Here is a 24575-nt window from a genome sequence, read left to right as displayed (position 1 = left end):
TTTTGTATAGCATGTCTTGATATTTCATCTTCTTCTCAACTTCAGCAGCAAGCAAATTAAAAATTGGGCTCTGGTTCACAAATGTTTTCTCTTTCCCTGCCTGCTCCCCACACACATACACACTGCCCATTTTGAAGATGATTTTACAGTCTTGCAACAGAGAGTGTTCCCTAAAGGTTTGCCTTGATTTTCAGGGCTCATTTTGTTTCTCTTTTTTTTGTTTTTGTTGTTTTAATAGGAACAGCAAGTAACATGCTATGTTAGGGCAAAGCCAAGCAGGCCTATTTTCAGGAAGTTGCTTTATAAGACATGTAGGCTCCCTCTCCATTTCCTGGGGACACACAGAGTGGAGACACACTGCCAATACTGCCTCAGTAAAGGGTTCTGGTATCTGAGCTGCAGTTTGAGTGTGCAAGGCCTGAAATGGTTATTTTATGTGCGAGTGTCGGACATGATTCTTGCCAAGGTATTCTTGGGAAAAATGCCAATGATGTTCCTCTAGGTGACCCGAGCCAAGGTTTTATTTGACAGAGCGGCTTGATTTGTTTCAGTAGAAAATGTGTGTGGACCCAAAATACACAGCATATTACTATTTTAACATTTCATCAGAAAAAGAGAGATTAAGAAGAAAAACAAAATTTGGTGCTATATTCAGCTTACCTTCTCATTCCATGCCCACAATCCAATCCCAAGAAATGCTATGCCAAGGAACTAAAGGAAAAGGAAAAAAAATATCAGAGCAGGAACTAGAAATTTATGGTGGGTTTTGTACAGGGTTTTTTGGGGGGGTTCTTTGTTTATTTTTTTTTTTTAACATACACATTGATTCATCTTCTCTGTTGGAGAATCAATTTTATCAGGACTGAGAGACACTTATAATATGTATCTCGTTGTTTATTTCACAACTCAACCATTGTAACTTGAAGAATTTAAAACTTGCACAACTCAGGGATGTTCCACATAGGAATAGTAAGTGCAGTAAGTGTCATTTTATCAGCATTGAGCAAGTTAAGTTCTTTTCAAAGCAGACTCCACCATCAAGCAACACATTATTTTACTATTGTATTACCACCACCTGCACAAAGCATCTGTCCTCACAGTGCTCTCCCAGTGAGAGAAAGTGACTAAAAGAAAGTCCTAGACACACATGTATTATCAATTTTAGCAATGTTGTCCACAGAAAATAACCTATGACTGGGGGGGGAAATAATAAAAACAATACTGGTTTGAAAGACTAAGAACTTTTTAAAGCCCTGAAATCAACACTTTACAACTTTTCTGATACTGAGCATTTCTGTATTTAATAAAGGAAGTTAACATTCCCTTTCTCCTCCAAGGGACTCAAAAGCTCCAAACTCAAAAGTTCCCTTTCCTCCACTAAGGAAAAGGGAACAGCGTCCCGGATTTTGTTACATCCCTGTATTTCTCCATTCCACTGAATAATTTAGAGGGCATCACCTCCCTCCAAATCTACAGGGTTTCCATACAAAATCTACACCAAAGATCAGTGAGACAAGCAACGCAGGCAGAACAAGCATTCCATCTCCCAACATCATTACTGCATATCTGGCATGATACAGTAGCTATCATGTAAAATGTTTAAAAAACACACAGCAAATGTATGAGCACATCTCCAAATGTCCATCTGTCCAACTTGCATATCTGGTTTTTAAAACCTAAGCGCTAACTAAAAAGAAAACTATATTCACATTAGTATTAGAGCACATAATGGATTGTTGCTCAGACATAAAACTCTGGTCTGCTTTGTGGTTTCTCCACACTGCATTGGCGTGAACTTACTCTGGCACACAAGTACTTTTTCTCTTAAGATCTGTGTAAACAGTTAAGTATCCTAATGATTTTTCCTTTGCAGAACAGGACAAAAGTGGGTTTCTGTTGAAAAGTGGGAGGAGGCAGGAACATAAACTTTAAAAGCTTTCCCAGAAGTGATTTCAATGTTTTCAAAGAAAGATTCCTTCTTCCTTACATGCACTTTTTTTTTTTTTGAAGGGGCACTTTTAGCTTTGTACCACAACAATATATGTAAAGCATAACCCAATATCAAGTGGACTATGCTCACTGCAATGCCCTGGAGTTCCCTAGCGCCCATTTCATTTCTGTGACTTTCTCCTCCAAGTGTGCTTTTCCAGCTACCCAAAGGACCATGCATACTGGGAATGAAACTTTTTTTTTTGACTTGAAGAGTCATGACTGTAAATTTAAACAATACTACAAGTTAGCATTCTTCAAAGGAAACCGTTGCAGGCTTGGCCACATTTTAACACAAGATAAATGGAAATTTTTCCTAGATGGAAAAACATAACTGTTGGTCAAGAAAGTCTTACTTCAACAGCCTTAATTTTCATAAAGTATGAAAGGTGGATTTGAGAAAGTCGGTACAGCCTCCTGTGATACACTACCTGAGCCAAAAAAGGTCATCTTACCTGTATCATGACTGCTTTTTTTATTATGGTTATAAAGTTTGCCAGAAGAGCATGTGTAATCCTCCTGACTGCAGTGATTATTTGAAATTTGAGATAAAGCTGTTCAAGTTTCCAAACCTCTCAGACAAAGATCTTTTTTGCAATAACAGTCTCCTTTCCTTCTTTCTCACACAGCCAAAGGCACAATAGTTGAAGGAACAGGAGTTAAGGGGGGGGGGGGGGAAATAGCTATAGTATTATAAAAATCCATAAGTTGCATTTGGAAGTGGCAAATTGTTATTGGTAAGAGGTATAAAAAATTATGTTTTGCAAAAAGCTTGATAGTGTAGAAAACAAGAATGAAAGAATTTTATCAGTGCATACGAATGTAACTTTACAGCCATACACATCAGCTGCAAGTCTGGCTCAGATCCACTCGCTTTACATACTTAATCTAGTCAAGTGTCCTGATCCTTCACCAGAAATTGAGACTTAAGGATAAGATTACCTCATGGGTTGTAAAAGGTGACTTAGACTACAGGGTCTCAAGCCAGGCCTCCATTTACAGACTGGGTAATCAGACTGTACTATACTAAATTGAAGCACCTAAAAAACTGAGATTGTCAAGCTTCTGTCAAGAAAAAAAAAACAAACCCTCAAAGTTTTCAAGAGGCTCAAAAAATTGCATGCTGCTCAGTCCTCTTCATACCCTAAAACAGAAATGCTCTTTTGAGCAGATAAGAAACAGGAACAATGAACCAGATCCATTAGGTGAAAAAGGTTCAGAATGAAATCATGAATTCTCATATGATACTACAGAAACCAAAAGCTTAATGGCGTTCAGAAAAAAGAGATCAGATAAATTAATGGAGGATCCATAGCTATTGAAACGTGATTCTGATGCAGCTCCTGGCTCAAAGTTTTTACGCTGTTGCTCATTGGGAGATTACAATCAGGGAAAGATCTCTGTGTGCATGCTTTTTGTTTAAATGTCTCTCGCCTTGGAGAAACTCCACTTGCAGTACTTGAGATAAAATATAGAGGTAGACAGACCACTGACCTAAGCCCTTACAATCACACCCTAAAAAGGCCCACCTTCACAGAAACACAGCCTGCTATGGCAACAAAGCACATAGGAAGGTTATCAGTAATCCCCACCGGAAGAAGACAGCTGTTCATGAGAAGACTTACACCTCTCACCAGGATTAACTTTGGATTTTCTTGACAATTATGAAATAAACTCCTGCATAGCCTAAAAATATCTGGAAGTGCTTAGCAAAAGTCCCTCTATTTGCTCTTAGAACCAGAAGTAAAACTGGATGCATATCCTGATTATCTTGCAGCCCTTCTGCAGATGTCTCAAAGACAGTCTTGTTCTGCTTGCTTGTAACCATAAAGAAAATCTCTTCACATCTGAAGCACATGGGAAGATGGTGAGATGGCACACACATAATCTCAGTTAAGTCTAGAAAATTTAATTTATATCCACTAAATTATTCCAATGAGCAATAAAAAGGTGGAAGTTTGCCTCATTATCTACAAAACACTTAACAGAGAAAAAGTCTCAATTCTCCACAGACATCAAGTAAGACCATTTGGCCTAACTATAAATGGTCACTGGATCTGGTGCAGAGCTTGTAAAATCTTGATACTTTTCCTTTTTATAAAATAATTTGCAGGAGAATATTAAAACATTCCTCTGGAATATTAGCCTTACAAAAAAACAGGCATAGTAGTACTTTCTCAGCCATAGGTTTTCTATTCACAAACATAAAACAAATGTGTTCCAATTTCTTCTTCTATAAAGACTATATGTATTTAAAAATAGAACATGTAGCAGTACTTTTACTGTTACCCTGCTTGTAAAATTCACATGCGGTTTTCAGAAGTGAATTAATCAATAAGTGTTTCAAGCTGCACATACCTTATTCTCGGTCTTGCCTGGGTGGAGGAAAATGATTCTTTGTTGCTAGGGATGCAGCACCATACAGCACAGCAGTGCATTTAAAGGCTACTGGGGCAAATACTAACAGAAACACTAGAAAAACTTTGAGAGGAGCTTAATTGTAGAGGGATCAGACATGACTTCACATACTGAATTTTTCATCTCAGCTGACATTCTTAAATAACTTGGCACCAGTTTTCAACCAAAAGGATGACAGCAGCAGGCCAAGCAGTAAAAGGTTGGTTAATGTGCCACGTGTATAAACCAGTGTATGTACAAGTGTGGTTACATTAAAGACTTGTGAGAGACAGAACCCTAGCGCAGCCACCTAATTTCACCTTCCCCATAACAACACAAACACGCTATCAGAAGCCTGCCAAAATCGTCAGAGTTCAGAACTAGAGCTTACTTGCAAGAGCTTTTTTGGTGTTTAGCCTCATATTTTGGCAGCGTGAAAACCTTCCACCTGCCCTTCCCTGAAGGTGCAAGAACTTTGTACACAATGTTAGCAAGGACTGTTAGCAAGGAGATCTATAAGGATTCCTGTGGGCACTTCGGTGTTTCTTCCATGGCAATATGCTGTAGGTTATTCACAGAGCAAGACTTCCTTCTGTGTGAGTTAAGTCAGCACAGCACAGAAATAGAAGGTACAGTATTTTACTGACAAGCACAGCGGTGATCAGGACAACATGAAGTGTAGTATTTCACATCCTGAAATACAATCAAGAAAACACAGGACTTCTGAGCTTTGTATATATATAAAGCAGTGCTGACAAGCTCCTGACTGACTCCAAAACCCCAGATGAACAATTTTTCCCTAAGCACTTCCTCTGCAGCATTCTGTGCTCAGACTCACTCAGAGATATTTCAGCCAGAATACTCACTGCTTTCTTTAAAGTACTTTATGCCAAATCAGTCATTTTGCTTTTGAAGCCAGGGCAAAAAGGAGCTCTGTCTGTCAGAGCACAAAGGATTTTGTTGTTGGTTTTGTTGCTTGTTTGTTTTTAAGTAGCTCTGACAGAAAAAGCACCAAGCCAGAAATTAAAATAAGGTTTCACACAGTTTTTTTCTCCCCTTCATGCCACTGATGTGTACTCTGCTTAAAATATGTCAGCTAGTGTTCTTGCAAAAAGATCTTCTCAACCCTACAGCTTTTGCCTGAACCAATATCACATGGAAGGAAGGTATCAGAAGTCTGCCCTTGTTTCTTTTTCCATACACCCCAGTCTCAAGAACTTTCCCATTCTCAACACAAATTGTTACAGCATCTCATTTTCATGTGGCTAAACAAACATGCTGACAAAAGGAGAGGCAAACTGCTAAAAGCATACATATACATTTACACGTTATGCTAATGCTTACAAAGAATGCATTCTCCTAAAGCCTATTTCTTGTTTGCCTTGAGACACTACCAGCAGAAAAGCTCCATGTATGACAGTCAGTGAATGAAGATGCTGTGTAGGTGACTAATTACCATTTTAGTTCACGGTGACATTCAGATATAGACTACAAGATGTCAAATATATTTCCATTTTATGTGCAGCCTCTAAAAAAACATTAAACTATATTTCACAGATAACTGTCTCAGTAACACCTTTTCCCTCCTGATACAAAACACACATACGGAAGAAAAAAAAAAAAGAGATCCCAGTTTCCACACATCTTGCTCAGCTAAATCAGAGACTTGACTGGTTTTATAGAATTATCCAAAGTAGAAAAGCAGACACAAGAACACAATGAGAAAAGCTGTCTGCTCCATCTTGCAGGACTCTTAACATGAAGTTCTCTAATGAAAAATTAAGCACATTTGACCCAAATTTTCAAAGCAAGATACTATGGCTGTTAACGTATGTTTCATTTTCACCAGTTTTCTGTTTTGACAAGTAACCAAGATAGATACACTCCGTCCTAACGCATAGTCAATTGCCATTGTTTTCTTACTGCCTTCTCCAGTTCTTTAATTGCAAAAGCAAGGCATCTGCTTTCTGTTACTGTTGTTCTGTGTATTTATTTTATTGCTTTCTGGTGGTGCAATTGTAAGCACTGCCAAACGGCTTGGAGCAAGAGTCCCTAAAGACTGAAGTCCCTCTCCTCTTGTCCATAGAAATTGATATATAAGAAAGCAGAAAAAGGAGAATGAATTGGACCCTATTTCCCCTGCTTCAACTTTCAAACAACTCCTCTCAAGCCTAGATAAAATAAATTTAACTCTTTTCAAATGCACACAGACTCTTCAAACTCAGGTCCTGATGTCTAAAGAAAATACTTCATTTGTAGTAGATTTATTTTAAAGCACATAAAATTTATTCATGACAGTCACTTGTTAAATTCTTCTATTAAAGCTTTTGAGAGTTTAATATTTTTGTTTCTATGGGATATTGCTCATTTCCTAAAACCAGTACCTTTTTTCCCCATACAAAAACCAAAGATCATTAAGGTCTTTGGTAGACCACCACTACCACACAAACATTTAAAAAGCCTACAGAGTTGAAGTAACAAGACATCTCCATTAACTGTCACTTTGGTACACACATCTGGCACAGCTCCTATCCCTTCTCTTCTACTCTTCTTTACACTCTCAATTCGTCTTCGTTTCACAGTAGTCTTTTTCTCTGCTCTTCCTGAGCCCAAAAGACTTTGTGGAAAGACTGAGAAATTCTGCTGCACACACCTCTTCAAGGATCTCTTCCCCACATTCAGTTCTGAACTACATTAAGTGCTCCATGTCCCTCTACTTTTCCTGTCCAGTCTTGTTCTCCTCATCAATACCGTTCCATCTCTGGATCAGTCCTCCACTGCAGCTTCTGTGCCCAAAGTCAGTTTCTATTTTTAAAATGGCCCAAAATTATGTAAGTGGTGGTGTAGCAGTGTATGAAAACAGAATGGGTTTAAAACACAAATACAAGCATCAGAAAAGTATAAAATAAGATAATCAGGGGAAAAAACTAAATCTGAATTCCACATCCTCTAGCAGTACACTCATTACTTCTTTTCAGCAATTTCACAGTGCAAAGACATAAGTCTTCTCATTCTGGTCTGTAAGCTAAGAAAAAGTTTAAAGGCAAAGAAAGCATGTTCTGTTTCAAGCTAAGGTGAAGGAAAAGGTCTGGAAGCAGTATTGTAAATGGGTCATTTTCCAGGTCTGTTGTGCTGCCCAGGACTAGCAGCTTCCAGACCCAGAGGACAGCTAGACCTCCTCCGGCTGTCCTCTTCCTGGCACTGTGCCAATCTCATTCATCCCAAACCACCCTACCTGAGCTTCAGACTATTTAGGTGCAGTCCCACTATGATTCTTCTTCATGTTCTTTTCCTGAAGCTGCTGTTCCACTAAAATCAGAAGTTTAAAAAAAAAACACAAACAAAAAAAACCCAACCAGAACAAAACATAGTATAGATTAAAGTTTCACTAGGAAACTGATACACAAATATTCACTTATTTCAGCTATAAGCAGTAAAGTTGTAACGCCTAATTCAAGCGTTTGATACATCAAACTGAAACAATCTGAGCTAGTCTTTTTCCTTAGTAACAAATTGGCAATTGAGCTGCATACACAATTCATTGAAGTGGTGACTACCTCAGAGTGCAGAGCCAGGAAACACAAACAGGTAGGTTTGTCAACACAGCACGATATTCTGAATGTTCAGCATTTCCTTTTGAGAAAGCAGTCTCAGCTTCTAGCTGTGCTCACAGCTGAGACAGGGACAAGAGAGAGTCCCAAGATCTTCTATTCCAGCTACAGAAGCTGCCGCATCCCAGGCTGTTTCAATGGATTATACTCAGAGATTCATTTCCTTCACTTAGCAGAGAAGCAAGTGCATATGGAGGATGAGGGAAGTATGAGAACACTGAACAAGTCTGAACAGAGAGGCAAGTGAACCCCACCAGCTTTACAGACAAATCTGGGCCAAACAATGTAAGCTGGCTCTCCTACTTAAAACAAAAGAAAACAAAAAACAAACAAAACAAAACAAACAAACAAGAAACCCAAACAAAAAACAAACAAAGCCCCCCCACACACACACACACAAAACCAAAACAAAAAAAACAACCAGTGTGTAAAACAGTGAGCATCAAGCAAATGGTGAACACACCCTCAATCTGCAAGTGCACATAGAACTTTTCCTAGCAAATTCCTTAATAGCTTTATTGCCTCTTACCTTCACCGAATGCTCACTCCTGGTTCTTTTTTAGGGTCTCCCACAGTAATATGTTTAAAACCATTTACAAAGAAATCGGTATCACATATATGAAGAAATCATAGCTTGAAAAGGTATGAAGTGCACTGCAATTTAACAACATGCCAGAAGCCAAGTTCAAGTATCCTAAATCCCGACCCTGATATGATGTAACTGTATAGCCTATCACACCTCTCCCCTGAACAAATCTGACTCAGAACTATACACTCTACAATGGCAAACACACACACATATGGCATATGTTAACACACAAGCTAAATCAATTTCCAATAGTCATAGCACCCAGTGCTGGAGGATGCAGGATAGAAGCAGACACCAGAAGGTCTGTGGTAGGTTTATTAAGAGTTATTTGACAGCCTAGTAACTCTTCACTATACAAAGATGCAGCCAAGAGTGTACAGAAACCAGCACTATTTTGTCAACACAAACAAAAGCACAACCTCAAAAGTCAGACCAGCTGTGTGTATACCTATGCATACCTTGGGTTTTGAGAGAAATGTGGGGAAAACAAATAAAGCTCAATGCCAATTAGACACATATAAAAAATTATTTTCCAATACCCACACACAGTTACTACCAGCAATCCAGACACACAAAGCCAAATTACAAGACAGATGTTCTGTAAATATTGGCCAAAATTCTTTATCGCTCATATTATTTGCAGGGGGCAAAGTAAACAAAAGTGATTTCAGTTGCTTTTCAAACACAAGTGAAATGGAACAAACAAGAGGCAACAAATGGCCACAATGCCATTTACCTGAAGGCTTTATTTCTAGGCAAAAGTTCCACAGTTTGGCAGTGGAAAAAAAAAAGTTATAAACAGCTGCTTGTCTAAATGAAACAGACTGCTGTCCCTTTTATCTAGTTTCCAGGTAGTATCAAAAGCATCTCTATTATTTGTCATTCTCAAAAGAGGCATGTAGACAAAACATGTAGACAAAATCCTCTCCCCTTCTCTACAGGTGCCTCTTGAAATCACATATGGCAGCCCGGGGTGGTTTTGCTGCTGACACCTTTGCTGGATTTGTGCTGAAGATATCTACAACGATATCACTGCAATTTAATTTGAGGGTATTAAACTTGCTTTAAGGATAAATGCATTGAATAAACAGAACCATACTGGAAGATTTCCAGTTCACGACAACAGAGCCTACTGTTATATAATTTCAGTTTAAACAACAGTATGAGCAGTATCACCTATATCATATAAAATGCTCATTTGTAAGTGCAAACTTTTATTCCCAATTTTATTGCCACTTTGAACTAATATTTCCATAAACTATAGTTCCTGATGAATCCACTACCTTTGCCTACTGTTTGCACAAACCTTCACTGCTTTGCACAAACACCAATAGCTCATCCCTCTGTTGACACCTAGTAGGAAAGCAAGGATTAGAAAATGTCTCTGAAGGATGTGGAAATGTAGTTGTAGTACATATGGAGGCTCCCTAAGAGAAAAGTTATGAAAAGCAAATGATGCTGTACCATTAAGACCCTTGTGTTGCATAGCTGTGCTCTTGCAGTCAGTCAGTCTTTGCCTACCATTCTTTCTGGATGAAGGTGATGTTCTGGTACTGCAAAGATAACTTGCAGCAGAGAGTGTACATGCCAACCAGATAATCTAATTTTCTCCCTTATCCGTAAAAGCAGAGCAGCTGTTTTTAAGATCCCACCTTACATACTTGTAGATAGTCATTACCAAGTAGGACAGTACCTCAAGACCATTTTTAAGAAAGCCTTGGAAACACTAGTATGATCTTCAAAGTAAAGTCTTCATGTCACACCTCAGTATCCAAACAGGGGCCCACATTAAAAAGAAAACAAAAATCACACGAAACAACACCTCAAGAACAAATGCCACCAAAAAACCCCCCAACAATCGTGCACAGAGAACTGGATTTGGTTTGACTTTATGCATTCACCTGTCACTTTAACTCAGTCCAAGAACTGCAACTCCTCATTTGCAGGAAAAGTATTTTCTTTCTTTCTGCTCAGCCCCAGAAGGGTTTCAAGGCACAAGGTATATGAGCAGTACAAAGCAGCCATTTAATGATAAAAATATGAATACTGGATAAGTTTCCATGCCCAGCTGGACATTGTTATAGAAGAGAATAAAAGAAAGCATTTAGTTTTTACTATTGATTGCCAGCAGTAAAACTCATTTAAACAACTTTAGCTGTTTCCCCATGGAAACCCTGCATAGAACCTCAAAAGGGACATCTGCAATCCACAGACTCCCAACTCCAGCCTTACAGGCAAATCTACTACAGTTGGTTTGATCAACTGCAAGATAATACAACTGTCTAGAACTCTGCCTTTAAGAGTCCCACAGGATCTCGTTGGAATTGTGATGCTTTGGGCACATTACACAATACCAATGTGTTAGGGCAAGCAGACCTCTGTCAGATTGAGAGCCTCAGAGAGGCTCACGACTACCCCTGACAGCAGATTTCTCAGCATAAATATTAAAGTCAAGGATAGGAAGAGATCAAGAAATGTGCGTTTTAACAAACGTGTCACAGAAACAAAAGGGTAAAAGCACAAAACAGGACATTTTCTCAACTTTGCTTAAAAGGCTTCATCTTCTAAAGGAGTATAACTCCACACTACAGATAACAGATAATTATACATTATACAGCAAAGAAGGTGTATCTCCGCTGCTAACCAGAGACAGTTAATTCCTGCTAAAAATACCAATGTCAAGAAGGTATCCTGGTAGAGCAAGGGTAAAAACTTGAACATAAGTATAAAGGAGAACATGCACAGCATCAAACTGCTAAATCAATTTTGACACCTCCCTGCCTGTGCTGCAATTTGAATCCATGCTAGAAGAGAAAATAAACATTTTGCAGCACAAAAGTGCAAGCATAACAACTTATTTGAAGGTTTTCCCTCATCTGAAAAACACTGCTGAAGTCTTACCCAAAGACAATAGTGTCGGTTTCACTTTCCAGCCATTAATCGTGACAAACACAGAGACAACAGGAGAGGAGACAACTTGAAAGGCAACGGCATGCTTTCCCAGAGGAAGGTTTGGAAAGGAAAGCACTCTTAACATAGCTTCTCCAGCTTTCAGTTCTGCTTTTGTTTAAGAACAAGTGTAATTGGAAGTCAAATTTTTGAGAAGTAAATGCAAACTAACCAAAAAAATTTAATTGAGCAAGGAAAAGGAATATCAAACATATTTTTACTGTTTTTCAATAATTTCATCTACTGACCTCTTTGAAACAACCGAAACTATTTGTTATCTTGACCAACACGCCCAGGGAAATCCAGATTGCTCTTCTTACCTTCTCTTCCATTTCCAGCTTAGGAGATTTCCCCATTAACCTGTGCTGTAGTACATCCACTACAACCATATTCGTATACTTTTAGGTATTTCTTTATTTAAGCTGAAACATCAGGAGACAGAAAGAGACCTTTAACTTTGATCCTCCCCTGCTGCACAAAAACTACAATTAACCCCACACTGAGCTACCCAGAGACAGAGGTCAGCAGAACAGGCCATCAACATGACTGTGGGGCCATCAGCAAGAATCCTTCCCTTAGTACCTCATGTCCTTTTCTTAACTTAGTGAAGAAATGTGACCACAAACAAACTGGAACAGTAGGAGGGCTGAACATATGGGACACACAGATGGAATGAAATTTAACCATCCAAACACAGTATCATATACTTAAGGACTAAGAAAATACCTGCTATAAGCTGAAAATTTATTCATTGGGAACACAACAGAAGACAGCTTTGAAATTGCATGCATCAATCTGTGAGCTAGTAAGTTGATGGAATATAGAAAGGCAAAATAAATTTCATGACATTTAAGAAAACATTCTCAGAAAGAAACTAATTGCTCTCTAAGTTTCCCTCAATTCTATTATCTCTGCAAAGGTCTAGTACAGCATCACTAGTACAGCTGTAGCCTGCTAAATGATTGTGGGCTCTTCTTTCAAATGTCACCGCCACTGGCAGTGCCCAACTCTAAGAGTTAAAGCATATGGATTACAACTCCTGCATGAGACCCCACTGCACCCCATCAACACTCAGCAATGAAATTGAGTTCTCAGGATTTTTGTACATGGACCATCACACTTCATAAGTAGTTGGGCATGTCAGCATAAAACTGCACATTCATTAACTACACTTCAACCTCAACGATGCTAGGGAGACAAGGCATCCCAGCAAGGGTACATTGAAGTACAAACACACGAACAGAAACATATAAGATTACACCCCCTAAAACTTTGGGGTGGCAGGTGTTTTTATTAGGGAACATGTCTTCAGCAGATCCTTGTGTGACTGCTAGACTCTGGTCTCCGTGGTAGATCATCTAGCTTGTGTCATACAAACAGCAGGTAAACGGGTTTTCTAGGATCAGCCCCATAATTGCTTTACTCCAAAGTCACTCCCATTTTCATTTGAACCTTCATTCAACAGTCCATGGTCAGCTCTTCCCATCTGCCCTGAAAGCACAACATGCTGTTTGCAGCACGGGGTGGGGTTCCTCAGTGCATGCCATTTAGATATGTCTGCATAAAAATCACCAATTAATTCCATGACATTTGGTACAGCACTGACCCCTATTCAGACAGAAGGCATGAAAGGAGCCCAGTGTAATGCGACTGCGTTCCCGGCACTGCCACGCTATTCTGGCTGCACTCACATGACCTCTCCTTGGTTTCTGTCACTGCCAAATGGGCAGAGAACAAACAAGAGCAGGGTGGCGTGTCAGATTCTCCCTCTCTCCCTCGATGCACCAAATCAAACAATTATACTCTACAGCAGTCCCCCTCAGGGCACAAAAAGAGAGAGTAAGGGGAACTGTGTGTATGAAGACAAGAGACACCACCAATAGCTTTTTGTGTCTCCTTCAGTTAATACAGTAATTAGCACTACCAGATCTTGCCTTGGGTGGAGCAGAAGGAAAAACCATGTATGCCCCAAATTAAGGAACAGAGTTATTGTCCTGCCCTGCCATTACAGTAAAGACATATGATTTTTATATAACAATGCAGGACAACAAATCTATCTCATAGATTTCTACATTGTCAGTGTGGTCTATCACTGACTTGTTCAGTACTCCTACTCTTGCCTCTCCTACACAATTCCTACAAGACACGGATGTCTGAGGCTGTGCTACAAGAACTTACAAGCCCCATTTTGTAAAATGAGTTCCTGCACTCTCAACTAACATAATTACATATACATACAAAAAAGAGCTTCTGATCATCTATGGGGTCATGTGGAGGCTGAAGCTGTGAAAGAAGCAGCAGAAGGAGAAAGCCCACATCCCACAATGTTCCAGTGACTAGGGGATTAGTTTTGGCTGCTGGCTGAGTTGACTGTCTGTCCCCATAAGACACTGCATCTATTTATCCAAAAGTATGAAACACAACTAAAAAAAATTTTTTTAATGTTTGAAAAAATTAGGCAAAATATGCACAACAATCAAGATATACAAACATACTTCATTGAGGCACAATTCCCTCTAATTTTCCTTTTGACTTTAACAGTAGCCAAGAACTACTAGAAGTTTTTGAAAATTCTCCCTATAAGTCAGGTCCACAGTACCTGACTTCAGAGAAACAATTTATTACCATACCTGTAGACAAAACTAAGAAGTGGACAAAAAAAAACATAATGAGAAACCAGCAAGCTTTCCTTAATTCAGTTACCATTAATTCACATCACAGAATCAGAAGACTACAAATAGTACCACTGCATTTGATGTCAACTGCTCCATCTCCTCTTTAAAAATAATTTTTATTTTAGAAAGACATGAGAATGCCCACCAGCCTTACCATATCTTATGTTACTTAAAACTGCAAGCAGTCAGTTTTACAAATGAAATTTTTATATCTCCATCTGAGAATAACTACCTGTGTTTTTGTATTCTCTCAGTTTACTTTTTTAAATGGTTACCCCCTTGTAAAATTAAGGCATCTTACAGATCACAGATTCCCTGGAGAAAAAAAGATGCATCATGAATACAGATTCTCCTCTTTGCATCAGCTGAGGGATTCCCTCAGTTCTTGGCTCCCAGTAAATACAAAATAATTTCATCCAGTTTGAGTCATAAGATACTCATATATGCTTATTAAATACATCCATTTCTTTCTCAACAACCTCACTGATCAATGTAACACAGACAGACATCCTGGTGCTCTTCCTATTTCTGCCATATGAATCAGCAATAACTGGGGGAGTGAAACCAAAGACCCTAAGCTGCCCGATAGTGTGTCCTATGCACTGCAGTAAACCACAGAAGAGTCTTTTTTTGCTATATTTTTTCACTATATTTCCATGTAGCTTTTCCATAAGTCAGGATTGAAAACACTGGAGGTTTGCACAATGCCAGGGGAAGGTTACTCTGTGGGTCAATCTCACCTGACAGGAGCAATACAATTAAGAGCTCAGCTTAAGCTCTGACATACACTTTCTACTTAATTCACTCTTCCAAATCCCGTCACCAAGGGCTTTCTGAGTAATCCAGCCATCCCTTTTCTCCTGGTATAGGCAGGAAAGGCAATAACACAGCTGATAAAATCACGAGGAATACATGTATTTATACACTGGCCATAAGCACACATTTAGAACTTTGTACAAAAGTTCTCCTCACCAATACACAGTCTTCTAGGGTAATGAGAGATATTAGTGAATGCAAAACCAGAACTTTGATACATTTTTATAATAATATTTTTCATATTGATCAGAGTATTTTTCTAGCTTTAAAAGACAAAATATGATCAGACACTAATAAAAATAGTACCTGGATCTCAGGTTCTTCTTCCTTTCCCTTTTTTTTTCTCTCTTTGTTCTTTAGAGTGTGTAGCTCTGAGTCCTTCCTAATAAGTGCACTGCAGCTAATCTTACAAATTGAGAATTTTATTCCTGTGTTCAGTGATGTTGAAAATTGCCTACTTGTAGAAGTCCCCTAGGAATTATACCAAAAATAATGCTATTCTTGGCACATACAATGCACGGTATGGTAAGCTGCATGGTAAGCATCCAGGTAAGTTTTCTTCAGCAAGATAAGTTCATTTCAAATGAAAGTTAACATATCACCCTGCCTTAACCTGCAAAATAAAATTTAAAAAAGAAAACAAATACCAAAACCAAAATCCAGTAACCTGAAAAATGCAATACCTGTTTATAAAAGCTGAGGAGGTAAGCTGTGCTCAATTATCTGCCCCAAGTGCCACATGACATCTGCCAGTCCCAAAGCAGTATCCTGGATGCGCTTCATTTCCCAAGATGGTGCACTTTAGTAGTCTGCATAAGCAATCAATGCAGCACAGTCCATCTCATGATTTAGAAATAACAAGTTCTTAGTTTTTTTTAAACGCATCCTTGTACCACAATTTTCACTTTAGATTTTTTACCCTGAACGTGTACCTTCAAATCTTCCTTGATTCACTGTTAAAAGAATAACAATCCATAACACTGACATGTTATCAAGGGTGATACAGTTTAACCACTGGTCCCTCATCTATTCCTTTCATGCCTTCAAGAAAAGCCTTCTAGCAAAACTATATACATTTTTATCATTCAAATTGTAGACAGACTGCTATTTTTAATACTTTTGAATAAGGTCACCACTAATGATTTTGCATAGGAAAAAAATTCCTTATGGAAGTAAAATTTCTTTCACTCCAACAGCTGTCATCATTTATATTTTTCTACCGAAAAAGAGTTGCCAAAAAATGTTTATACAGAAACAACCTCATGTCCCCGTCACCTCTCTATTTACACAAGAGCAAGAACTTTGCTATAGAAGCATGTGTATGAGCTCAAAGCCACCAAAGTTTTTACATAAGACAAATTATCCCTGATCTACTTTTCAGTGACTATTCTTTGAACAAGCTGCATGTCCCCCAGCACAGACAAACTAATTTCCATTGACCTTTCCTATCAATTGTTCAATTTCATTCCACAAAAGGAAGGCTGCAACTTGGACAATAAGGATCAAGAAGCGTTAATTGAATTAACAAGGGGAATTCTTCACTGAACTATTACTCAGTGAATACTGAACATACATCAAATTACAAAAAATAGAGTACATTTCAGTGAAATTGTATAGTGTGTTTTTTTAATCCCATAGATTTTCCATAAAGAGGGATTAGGAGCAACAGACTGATGTCATTACAGTGGAGATAAATTTAAAAAAACCCCCAAACCCCAAGTTATGGCAATCTAACTACATTTTAGAAGTCAGAAAAACACCTAACAAGTGTAGTATTTCTCTTGAACAGTCTAACATCTAATACTTACTATATATTTCATTATATTTCATTGCTGTATTCTATCACTGAAATTAGTAACTCAAGCCTTCTGTCTTGGTTTAATGACAATATATTCAGGAGGGGAGACTGAAAAAGTCCTGTGCTGCTGGTGTGGGTTCCAGCATAGCAAACCACGTGTGTGTGTGGTGGCAGAGCTGGGGCTGACCTGGTGCGGGGCTGGTGCTGGCGGGGCCAAGTGGGCTCAGGCCCCGGGGCAGCGGCGCTTTGTGCGGGCGAGAGAGCGAAACGGCTGAAGATGAGATTGCGGTGACTCCAGAAAGGGAAACTCCTGGACTGGTGGCGCCTCCAGGGCTACTGAAAAATAGTTCCAAAAGTGCTTCAAAAAGCAGCGCTATGGTGGTTCCCAAGTCTGAGCTCAGCTGAACAGCAGAGGAAGGTTGAGCACTCCGGCAAAAGACTCAGAGTCCGCCGTCCTCCAGCGGGCAAAACCCAGGTACCGAGAGAGCAGTTCCGGCCTGTGCCCGCTTTTGATCTCCTGTCTCCCGAGTTCCTTCTGATGCTCCACACCAGGGACCCACCTTTCCATCGGGTCTCAACACCCCCAGGGACAGTCTTTCCCCTGATCCAGCTCGGAGAGAGGTAGTCCTCACGCTCCGAAATTACGTGGTGGTATGAAATATTCATCACTGAAAAATCCTTCCCATTTAACTAAAACTACAGCACTTTCTTACAAAGTTTCAGCTAAGGTTCTTGTAAAACTGGTATGAAAGACAAAACTACTATAAGACAAGAAGTACAGTATCTAATTGATTTACACTTGGCTGAATGAACAACTAAAAATAAGCTTTTTTTGTATTCCCATATTCCATTTAACATTTAGAATGCTTTACACAATATTCAAAAGTATTAGCTATTTGTATTAATTTGTAATTCTTTTCATTATTAAAATTTTGTCCATCTACCAAATTCAGCTAACTAGGGTTAGGTCAATTAACTGTAAACATATTTCCCTTCAAAATAAGAGTAGCACAGGCAGTAGCACTGGCAACAAGTCTAAACAATATGAGAAAAATAAAATGTCAGCTATTATTAATTTCTTCTGTAAATCCTAAGTAAGAGAATTTATTTACCGCAAAGGCTTATTGTCAGTTCTGTTGGTTTTATTCACTTTTAATTGTCAATTACAGACACCAAGGACTAAGGCTGTAGCTTCTTCCTGAGAACTGTTGTTTTCAAACATTAGTTTTCATTTTCACTGTGGTATGAAACACGGAAAATGGCAACTGCATAAGGACAAGAGATTGCAGTGGAAATTCTGGGGAAGCTAAACTAACTGTGGCATCTGTACTTGTATTCTGCACCAAAACTACTACACTTCACACACAATCCAGGAGCTCCTTTCAGTTCTGGTTTGCAGTTCACAACCTACTTTGGTCCCAGAGCACTGAGCTTGGGGCGGGGGAGACAACATGGCTGTTTTTAGAGAAGGGCTCTGAAATTTCTCTACTTTAGATGCTCTCACACCTTTAATTGGGAGAGGGCTGATAAGCAAAATGCATTTTGTCTTGATGTACAGAGAAGGATTCTGGTTTTTAAGACCATCTAAAACATTACAAAGCAACAGCTAATCAGTTTTACATGTGCAAAGACACAGTTAAACTGAACCTTCTGCACAGTGCTTATACTCTACATAAAAAATGTGTATGAGTTTACTACCACTAAATAAACAAATCCCTAAAACTACATGCATACTGTTTAAATCCTTATTATGTCAAAGGAACTTGAAACAACTTTGACAAAAATATTACCAAAAAGAGGATTACAGCACAACATATGGAAACTGTTGCAGGCTTGACAAAATTGAACATTAGCAGCAGTGCAATGCTACAGTTGCTGATAAAAAGCCTTGAGCCTGAACTACAAGGCATTGCTTTCTTCACCTCTCACTGACCTTACAATAAAAACAACTGCAAAAATATATATAAACCTTTCTTCTTTTTTAGCAGCAGTAACTTGAATCAGGAACTTTTATTAGCAATTCCTAAGGTTGTGAACTTTCATTTCCATATCAGACTGTTTGCCATGTAGTGTCAATAATCTGCTGATTAAAGGTCTCTCAAGTCCCACAGACACGACAGACCATGACAGCTTAATGACCCGCTTATTATAATCTGGTGTAAGATACTTCTACAAATTAACATTTTCTCATTCCAGATTAGTCTTCGGATTTATGAAGAAGTTTAGAAACAAGCTGAGAGACCCAAAGCTATATATTAGACAATGAACTGAAAGAACAGATATGACAGCACCACCCACAGAGTCACTGAGAAGCTTGACCTTCAGTGCATGTTGCAAGTTGATTATCAGGAGTGCCTGGGAAGCGGCAGCTCACAGCGAGCGCTGGCTGACCCAGCAATGAGACAACAGCTACAGCACACGAGTTCTCACCATGGTTTTGCCACTGACCTGCAACAAGACCCCGCACAGGTCATGTCCCTCCTGTGCCTCAGTTTTCCCTATCATCTATTGTCTTGTCTAAATAGACTGAATTCTTCAGGACAAGGCCTCTCTCAAAGCTGACGGTTGAGTACAATACTATTCCTATTGTACAGGCAAAAAACCCAGTAGTTTCTCAGGCTCAGGAAGGGTAAAGTGTTGATGAAACACTGGTTTTTATTGTTCAATTAAACAAGGCTGGATTTGGGGGTTTATGACAGATTATTGCTGGTTCGCTTCCACTCAAACATACTGAATATACAGGAAAGAACACAGCATGTGAAAAAGCATTTAGCAAAGGTTTCATTTTAGCAATGCTAAATTGAACACTCATTGGTTTCGGCCATACATTATTACAGTGGGTTACAAATTTGACGGATTTTAAGAAGTCTAAAAGGAAAGGAAGGGAGAGAATAGAGAGATAAATGCAGGTGTAAAGGAGTAGCACTACTGTTGTATGATAAAAGTATCTAGGAAAAACCCAGAGGAGACACAAGAGAAATGCAGAGGCCCATCTTTTCTAGTGGCCTGTCTTAAATGTCACTAGAAAACAAACCTAACAGCAGCCTTATCAACCATTCACACCTGACAAACTTTCATCAGTATCAGGACATTAAAGGCTGTTTTGGTACCTTTTAGTCACAGTAGACAACTATACTTTAAAAGATGCAATTACCTTGTCTGACAAAGCCAGACACTTCTTTTTTTTTTTCCCCCAATAAAAGTCTGAGCATCAAACGAGGGAGAAAAATAAAGCAAAGAACATAAAAAGCAGGATAGAGGGGATTCATGTGATTTGTGCTGTCCAGTTCATTTTCTCCTTGCCTGTCCTAATTAAAGTGCATTTGGGATCAACACAATTAAGTCTAGTAATGCCATAGAGAATCCTAAGAGAGCAAGGGTACTAAGCTTGTTTGCTACAAGCTGCATGTCCTTGTCCTTGCCAGAGTAATCTGAAGTGCTGACTACATCGAAAACTGCTCCTTGTGATATTTTTTGCCGCTCTCAGACATCACAAATATAATTCAGGGAACTCCAATCTGGTAGGGACCAAGACCACAGATGGAACCCAGACAAGACAATGAAGAAATACTAACAACAATGTGAAAAAAAAGGAAATTCCAAAAGTGTGTTAACATTTTTCTCTGTGGCAGTACTTGCTACCCGCTATCTTGTCTGTTCCAGATTTCCTCATCTGTTTTGCATGTCCACTCAGTTCTCAGAAGAAAAATTCCCCTATGAAATGAGGTTTGGAGCAAAATCCTTGTTTTGCTTGAAATCTGCTTGAAGCAGATTTCTTTCATTTAGATCCCATACAGATTGCATTAGTTGCATTAGATTATTTTAAAAACAAAGAGAAAACCCAAGAAACAAGAACAGAAGCTTTTTCCAATGTGCGACCAGCTTTAATCGGCTCCTCCAGAGAAACAAAAATTAAAAAACACTTAATGACCATCCCGTGCACTGCAATATGACATCTTATAAATTTACTGTTCAGTGACAAAATGTTCATTCTTTAATGTTCTCTGACAATGTTGTTAGCAATGAAGACAGCAAAACAGATCTAGAGTTTTCCATATGAATTACCAGTTTCAAGCAACTACTACTAATTCATGTAATTTCAACTGAATACTTATTGTGCAGTCCCAGTGGTGTTTAAAGGACAATTTCCAATTAGAATGTTCATGGTCTCTTTATGTTGCAGGCTGGATTGTTTTGGGGTTTTTTTCTTTGGATAGGGTTTTTGTTTTATTTAATAAGAAAAAAGTTACACTTACAAATAGAAGGATTTCTAAAAGATTCATATTTCCATCCAAAATGGTGACTCTGCTCATTCAGATACTTTTACTACTTCCCACAGACTGTCAGTAATGACAGGACAAAAGTAAATTTTACATCAAAATTGGCAGTTGTTAAAGCAAGCGAGTGGCTGTGTGGCGCTTAGTTGTCAGCTAAGGTTAAACCACAACAGCATATCAAAGACATGAAACAACTCTAAATTTTTTAAAGCTTGAAAGCTTCAGAAGGTAGCATCTCCTTAAATCACAGAAACAGTGCCAGTGTTTTACTACACTCATTGCAAAAAACTTCTTCCTTATGTCTAATCTAAATTGATCCTCCTTTGGTTTGAACCTGTTAACCTTCGTTCTATCGGAACAGAATCTCCTAAAACGTTTGTCCCCACCTTTCTTATAGGTACCCCTTAGGTACTGGAACGTGCTATAATCTTCCCCTGGAGCCTTCTCTTCTCCAGGCAGAACAGCCCCAGCTTTCAGCTTGTCTGCACAGGAGGTGTTCCATTCCTCTGATCATCATCACGGCCTCCTATGGACCCACTCCAACAGGTCCATGTCCTTCCTGTGCCAAGGACCTGAGAGTTCAAAACAGTATTCCAGGTAGGGTCTCATGAGAGCATCTTTTAAAATATTTTTTGGAATCAGTGGAAAAAGGATCATAAGTTGATGTTACTGTTTTTCAGCTTACAGAATCAAAACACAGGCTCCTGATAACAAGTTTTATCATGTTTGCCACGTACCAGGGCAAACCTCTGCCAAGCCCGGCTCCACTTGAAAAAGCAACAGAGTAACCATTAACTCAGATATTTATCAAATTTCCAAAACCAATAATGGCTCTGAAGCAAATCAAATAATGAATAGAAGCTTCTTTTCCTCCATTCAAAGGAAGACAAACGTAAACTACAAATACAAAAAAAAAAAAAAAAGTCTGGCAACTGTCTTTGTATTCTTTATAAAATAAAACCTGACAGATGGTGCTCCTGCCCATGGCAGGGGAGTTGGAATAGATGATCTTTAAGGTCCCTTCCAACCCAAACCATTCTGAGATTATTTCATGCCACAAGACTGCACTTCCCCTGTGCACTTTAAGTGCTCTCAATGACACCCACTACATTTAGATCAAAAAGGTTTCCCTGAGGACACTGACACCGTAGCTGTGCACTGTGCTGAAATTATTTTGATTAATGTCAACATACAAAGTGAAAACCTCGTTTTTACAGCAATATCCACCCACATCTTGTGCCTGTCCTGGGCCCCATTACCTCCAGCAAGACTAACTAGTCTTGGGCATTTTGAAGGAATTTCAATTAAGAGGCTCTTATTGTCAAATTTGGGTAAGTAGTCTTAGTGAATCTACTAGGACGACAGTAAGAATGACAAGAATAAGCTAAGTGAGTAATTACCAATACCCCCCTGCCAAAATGGAAGGACATGACAAGGTGCCTGTCCTAAGTCTAGTGCTATTCAATATTTTTCTTAACAACAGGATAAAAGAAGACAGCACATTTAATAGGTTTTGCTACAGAAGTCAGAATGAGACCTCAATTTTATTTTAACAGAGTAGAGATCAAAACAGAATGAAATCATCCATTCATCAGGGACAATGTACAAGGAGCTACTCAAAAGCTGACACAGTCAAGTGCAGAAGTGCAGTGCAAAGAACAGCACGTGGCAGTTCCTCACAGAAAAAGATCTAATGCAGGATTATTCAAATGGCTGACGCTTGTTAAGACTCTCAGCGCAAGTAAATTCTGCCCAGACTCAAAGGTCTCAGCTATTTATACATATATATACATATGCACACATATAGCACGTAGACTTCTCAGGAGAATCCCCCACTTCCCATCCTTTTTCTCATTCCAGGACAGCAACACCAAGGCATTGCTGCAGTTTCAGCCACAATAACGATGTGCCTCTCTGGCAAAACCAGTCATACACTGCTTCCTTACTGAGAAGGTATAAATAAAAAAAATTAAAGATTAAAAATAAGTGTTTTAAAGACCTAAGGTAAATTGTAAGTTAAGTCAACAATAAAAAGCTACTATACAAACCCCACAAACTTCATACAGGAGCTTAAAAATGAAGCAATATATCCTGCAAAATATAGACAGTAATCCTTACGTTCTACTTAGTCCCTGTAAAGCTTAGCTGGATGTTACATCTAGTTTTAGGCACTTAACTTTTACAAAGACATGGGCAGCTTATAGTATCTAAGAAAGCAAAGAAATGACTGTTGGCCTCAAAAGAACAAGCTTATGATCTTTATTTACAAGGCAAAGGGCAGCAAACTGGTAATAGTGTTTATTGCATAAGGAAAAAAGAATAACCTGTACTCTGCGTTCAAACAGAAACAACAACAGGTTGTTATTTAATCAAAGAGGATTCAGATGAGATATCAAATAAAGCTTTCTCACAGCACAACGCTAGAACACTTCAGCTTCTCTGGGAGGTCTCTGTCCTATTGCTTTTCTGAGGCCAAAAACACTGAATACTTCGGCCTTCCCTGTATGATCCATTATTAAGTTGCCTCCGTATTCAATAACAGACCTGTATTTTCAAAGAACTTTCTTTTTGCTACTGGTATACTTGTAAAGGTCCTTCTTGACAATTTTTTATGTCCCAAGCTAGTCTGAACTGTAACTAGGTTTTGGTCTTTTTGGTAGAATCCCTAGGGTCCATAGGATGCTTGCAGGCACCTCTGCCTTGCCTGTCCTTTCTTGTATTTCTTCTACGCTCTCTTAATACATTTGAGTTCATTAAAGCTCCTTGCTTAGCTAAACATCCCTTCTTCTGACATTCTTAGCACTCCTGCACACTGGAATGATTTGTTCCTTAAAGACCTCAATCAAATCAAACTATTAGCAGTTTTCTGTTATCAAGTATCAATAAGGGAAACGGATTTGGATTCAAAATCTTTTTTTCACATTTCTGAAATTCAAGTGACAAGTTACAAGGTAGGGTTAAAAATTCCAGAAAGGTAAGCACTTCAAAAAAAAAGAAAAACTTGTAGAAGTAAGTTATAACTGAAGCTGGTACAGACCAACTTACAAGCTGTCATTATAATTATTTTGCTTTGTCTCACTCACATCTTCAATGAATACACATTCTTTGCTTTTGAAAGCTTTTTTATCTTGTAGCAAGAACAAGTTGAATGCATTAAAAGGTTTTCTGAGTGAAACAAAAAAATGCAAACTGAAGAGACTACTGTAAGACTCCCAGACTTAGCAGTATACACTAAGGATAATAAACCTTTACACCTCAACACTCTCAGTGTTATCATTTAAGATTGCATATTTTTTATTTCCTCACTATAAAAGACTTAATATCATGCTGCAAATGATCACTTTAGGGAAATCTGACAATCCTACTTTTAACCCCAGGCTGGAAAGAGAGATAGTTCACTCCTCCAAACCAGCATCTTCCTGAGGATCTAAGTGCCTCTGTCCTCCAACTTTGACAGACAATAGATCCACTTAA

At 38.7% G+C, this 24575-nt stretch overlaps 1 protein-coding gene across 1 annotated transcript in view; it reads right to left on the bottom strand.

The window, feature by feature from the left end:
- The window catches only part of TSPAN5 (tetraspanin 5), an 84822-nt gene that overhangs the window by 23242 nt on the left and 37005 nt on the right, over nucleotides 1-24575 (bottom strand). The window contains exon 2 of the mRNA XM_027738168.2: nucleotides 661-711. Within this exon, the coding sequence (XP_027593969.1) occupies nucleotides 661-711 (51 nt within the window). The remainder of the gene's footprint in view (nucleotides 1-660; nucleotides 712-24575) is intronic.

This window comes from Pipra filicauda, unplaced genomic scaffold (assembly GCF_003945595.2).
Source record: "Pipra filicauda isolate LSUMZ 115617 unplaced genomic scaffold, ASM394559v2 scaffold340_size778089_pilon, whole genome shotgun sequence".
NCBI lineage: Eukaryota > Metazoa > Chordata > Aves > Passeriformes > Pipridae > Pipra > Pipra filicauda.
Note: the sequence above shows the minus strand (reverse complement) of the source record. Positions and strands in the feature narration are given on the sequence as shown.